Below are 5,048 nucleotides of genomic sequence, written 5' to 3' on the forward strand. Positions count from 1 at the left end.
AGTCCAGGGTGGACCTCTCGTCCGAAGTCAGCTGGGGTAGGCTCCAGCATAACTGTGACCCTAGTGAGGATAAGTGGCATAGAAGATGGATGGATGGATGGACGCACTGAACCTCTTGTTATTGTTCATTTGTTTACTGTCTATATGTTCTTTAAAAAAATAATGCTTTCATTGTTTGTATGGTTTATCTTCCCTTGCTTGGAAAGGTACCTGTAAATAACATCTATGATGATCGGTCATTATTCTCAGAGGAAGAATGAATATTTGCAAGCAAGTGTTGCTGTAGTGGGCCAACTCCCTTTTCTTGGGCAGTAACGCCTTCCAGAGCGTGACCTTGTTGAACGTCAACACTGATTGGACGGGCTGCCTGTGATGTCGAGGCACAGCCCATTTGTTTTCCCCTCGGCGAGAGAGGCGCTTTCTCTCCGATCCTCCTAAAAGTTGCACTTGTACGACCGTTTTTCTAAAAATGAGGCACCCGCTTGTGATTGTGCTTTGCGCGTGGACGCTGCGCTTCACCTCGGAGGCCGTGGTCGTGGAAAAGCTAGCAGATAAGAAGATGTGTGGCGATGAAGAGTGCTCATGTAAGTAGAAGAAGAAGTAAGTCCAAGTGAAAAGCAGTTTTAAGGCACGTTTGCGTGATTTCTCTGTCAGATGTTCTCTCCATGGCCACGGCCTTGGATGACTTCATAGCTCCAGACTGCAGATTCATCAACATCAAGAAGGAGCAGAAGGTTTATGTGTATTCTAAGCTCGTACCAGAGGAGGGCGCTGGAGTCTTCTGGTCCGGCAGTGTAGGTCCAAAACATGAACAGGAAAGAGACTGCATTGAAATGTAAGCTTTACGGTTATGTTGGCTGTTGTAGGTGTACAGTGAGCGCTACGTGGACCAGATGGGCATCATCGGGTACTTCCCTGCTACCCTGGTGGAGGAGACGCAGAGGTTTAGAGAGGACACCGTTGAGATTCCAACAACAGTGAGCATGAACATGCCTCGGATGCATATTTTTATACACAGCTTTTAACTTGACGGATTTGTTTCTGTCACCGCAGAACACAGATTTCTCCTGTGCTTAAGGCGGATGCTTCCTGTCTGGGCTACACAAATGAATGCATGCTTATATCTGGCACAGGACACAACTCAACTGCTGCCACCTTTCATTTAACTCGAAATAAACCCTCTTTTTTATGCCAATTCATTGTAATGGTCATGGTTACGTTGAAGTACATCACATGTTTACAACACGTCCCAAAACCATCAGTGGACCAATCAGCAGTCATGCTAAGGACACAAAGGCAGCTAAAGGGGTGTGGCTTTGACAACAGGAAGTGGCCGCAACCTTGTAGATACAAGCTAACAGCTTTCATGAACATTAATTTACGCTCCGGTTTGTTGATTGAATTCTTTTTTGTGGCTGCCTGCTGGTTTCCAAACACTTTCCACTATCTGTCTTTCCCACACGCATTTGGAAGTCAGGTCACTTTCCACCCATTTTACACACACACGCACACGCACACACGCACACACACACACACACACACACACACACACGCGGACTATTGGGCCCACATTGGAAAAAAAATAATCTCAGATTTTGAGAATAGTCGTAAATTAGCGAGAAAAAAAATTGTGAATTAAGTAGTACATTTACGAGAAGAAAAAAGTTGTAATTTCTAAGAATAAAAGTCACAAATGTAGAAGAAAAAAGGCGTAAATTAAGTAGTACATTTGTGAGAAAAAAGGCAGGAATTTGCGAGAAAAAAGTCGTAAGTTTGCAAGAAAAATATTCCGAGAATAAAATTCATAAATTTATGACAACAACTTGAAACACTTGTAATGGAAATAAAAGTCACACATTTATGTGAAAAAAAGTTGTTAATTCATAAAGTCATAAAAGCCATAACTTTACGGAAAAAGTTGGATGGTTTTTTTAGGAAACGTGATAATTTACAAGAATAAAAGTCCTAAATATCCGAGAAAATGTTTTGTAATATTCAGAGAATAAAAGTCACAAATGTACAACAAAAAAGTTGTGAATTTGCGGGAAAAAAGCTGTAAATTTGCAAAATAGTCATAAATTTACAATTAAAAAAGCTGTAGATTTTTTTTCTCGTGATATTACGACTTTTTTGTAAACTTACAAGAATATAGTCGTACAAAGATTTTGAGAATAAAGTCACAAATTTGCAAGAAAAAAGTGATAAATGAAGTAGTAAATTCACAATATATATTTTTTTTATTTTTGTAATTTCTGAGAATAAAAGTTGCAAATGTATGAGAAAAATGAAATAGTAGATTTGTGAGAAAAAGGCGTGAATTTACGAGAAAAAAGTCGTAATTTTGCAAGAAAAAAGTATAATATTATGAGAATAAAATTCATAAATTCATTAGAATTTACAGAAATAAAAGTCACAGATTTCTGTGAAAAAAGTCGTCAATTCATAAAGTCATAAAAGTCATAAATTGGAGAAAAAAAAAGTTGTAAGTTTTTTGAGAAAAAATGTCATAATTTACAAGAATAAAAGCAGTTCTTTAAAATGTTTTCTTTAATATTAATAATTTCAGCTTCATGCTCATAAATGATATTTTTTTACTCACATTGTAATTACCAGTTTATTCTCCAAATTTTTCCAATTGTTTTGACATTCTTGTAAAATTAGAGCTGTTTTTTTCCACTTTATTCTCGTGACATATGTTTTTTAGAGGAAAAATATCATAATTTACAAGCATAAAAGTTATAAATTTACGATACTTTTTTTTGTAATATTACGAGAATAAAAGTCACAAATGTACAAGAAAAAAGTCGGGAATTTGCGAGAAAAAAGTCGTATATTTACGAGAAAAAGTCGTAAGGTTGCGAGGAAAAAAGTTGTAAATTTACAAAAATGGTCATAAATTGACAAGAAAAAAAGCCGTAAATTTAAGACTTTTTTCTCGTTATATTACGACTTTTTTTCTCGCAAACCACAACCTTTTTTTGTAAATTTACAAGAATAAAGTCATACACTGACAAAAAAAAGTTTTTCTCGGAAATTGACTACTTTATTCTCAAAATATCCGATTTCTTTTTGAATGTGTCCCTAATACTCCATCGTACTTCCACACGCTGTATCAACAGTATAGACCTTGACACCCGTACATTGATTATACGCATTTTCAATTGTCACATTCTGTGTCTGTCCTTTTTGCTGCCGCCTGTCTGCTGTGTCTTGCAGTTGCCACCAAGCCGGCGGAGGCGGAGCTACCTGAACACACCTGCACACTATTACAGGTGATGTGTACTTAAGCAGGACACTCGGACTTGTTAGTCGCCAGATCGTACCTTCAGCTACGTCGCTCTTCGAGCTCTCGTCTTAGCTATTCCCGATTGGTCCCCTCTCTTTGACCTACAGCTTTCGTGAGTACTTCTTCCTGCTTGGCTACCCCAGCAGCGCCTCTGTACCAGACTCTCACCTGTTCCCTGCTACCTTTTGTAGTGGTGCTTGTAGTGGTTGTCCAGGCCTTTTCCCTACTACCGTGTGTCGTAGTGTTTTTTGTTACTTCTGCTAGGCTCGGCCCGTGTGTTTTTGTTGGACTCTCTTGCCGCCTTTTTCTGTTCCTACCCTCTGTTGTACATTAAAACTTTTGTTAAACCTTCAAGCGTCACTCTCTGCATTGGGATCCTTACTCCGGCTTAGCCATTCATGACATTCAATCCTAAATTATTAGTATTCACCACTCATGAATGATAATGTACGAAGAGCTGCTCAAACTGTTTCCACATAGTGAAAAATGAAAGGATGCAACTTTGCCACTTTGATATTTTGGAAAGCAACACATGTAAGATATAGAATAGAATAGAATAGAATAGAACTTTATTGTCTGTTCTATAGAACAGAAATTTGTCTTCCAGCATGGCTTATAAAAATTCACTCACAATGAAGTACAATATAAAACACACAACAAAACATACAATACAAGAACAACAGTGCTACCGGGCGCTGGTTAAGATAGTTACTGCAGCTGGAATAAGGGATTTCTTGGAGGTGTTTTTGCGGGCCAGTGGGGTTCTGACGGCAGCAGAGTGGAGGAGTGGTGCGGGGGGGGGGGCATCCTCAGTGATGAGAGTGGCTTTTCTCAGCACTGATCGCCTATACAACTCACAGAGGGGAGTCTGAGGTGTTTGAGTGATTTTACTGGCCTGGTTTATGATTCTTGACTGTTTTGTTTTATGTTGAGTGTGAGAAAGTTGTACCAGGAAGAGATATTATATGTGAGGATGGATTCTATGAGTGAAGAGTTAGAATGTCTTTGCTAACATTAAAAGATCTCAGTCTTCTCAGGAGGTGGAGGCGTTGTTGTGCCTTCTTGAAAGCAGAGTCTGCCTGGTGTCCAAAAGACAGGTTCTTGTCTATGTCCATCCCCAGGTGTTTAAAACAGTCAACCTGCTCCACCTGCTGGCCATGAATGACGAGAGGTTGAAAGAGGCGAAAGCCCTGTGGCTCCACAGCACAACTCCTTTGTTTTAGAAATGTTACGTTCCAATGAGCTCTGAGCAAAGCCACAGACCAGAGTGTGGACCCGCTTCTGGTACTGTGCCAGAGCCTCCATGTCCGTGACGTGTGCCACCAGAGCCAGGTCGTCAGCATACTTGATTAACGACAGTCCTTCAACAGCGCATGAGATGTTGTTGGTGTACACTGAAAAAAGAACAGGTGACAGCACACAGCCCTGGGGGAGGCCCGTCTTTAAGACAATTTGGCTGGACCTAACACCATTTAAAAACACATGCTGTGGCCTATCACATAAGAATTCCTTGATCCATAAAATGAGCATTGTACGAACCTGGAGTGATGACAGATGTTGTAGCAGTGTGTTGTTGTTTACAGTATTAAAAGCTGAGGAAAAATCCATGAATAAAATCCTTGTGTGGGGGGGTGTGGAATCCTCCTGCTTGGTGACCTGATCTAAAAGCATGAGGCTTGCATCCTCTGTGCCACGCTTAACTTTGTAAGCAAACTGGAGAGGGTCCAATTTGTTGAACAATTCAGATCTCAGCTGGTCAGCT

General features: G+C 40.0%; 1 protein-coding gene across 1 annotated transcript; it reads left to right on the forward strand.

The window, feature by feature from the left end:
- The first annotated feature begins 290 nt into the window (after positions 1-290).
- LOC129193903 (otoraplin-like) lies at positions 291-4,038 on the forward strand. Its single transcript, XM_054798688.1, has 4 exons — positions 291-584; positions 655-794; positions 867-977; positions 1,054-4,038. The coding sequence occupies exons 1-4, from the start codon at positions 470-472 to the stop codon at positions 1,075-1,077; spliced, it is 390 nt and encodes a 129-aa protein (XP_054654663.1). The 5' UTR covers positions 291-469; the 3' UTR covers positions 1,078-4,038.
- Positions 4,039-5,048: the final 1,010 nt, after the last annotated feature.

This window comes from Dunckerocampus dactyliophorus, chromosome 14 (genome assembly GCF_027744805.1).
Source record: "Dunckerocampus dactyliophorus isolate RoL2022-P2 chromosome 14, RoL_Ddac_1.1, whole genome shotgun sequence".
Classification (NCBI taxonomy): Eukaryota; Metazoa; Chordata; class Actinopteri; order Syngnathiformes; family Syngnathidae; genus Dunckerocampus; species Dunckerocampus dactyliophorus.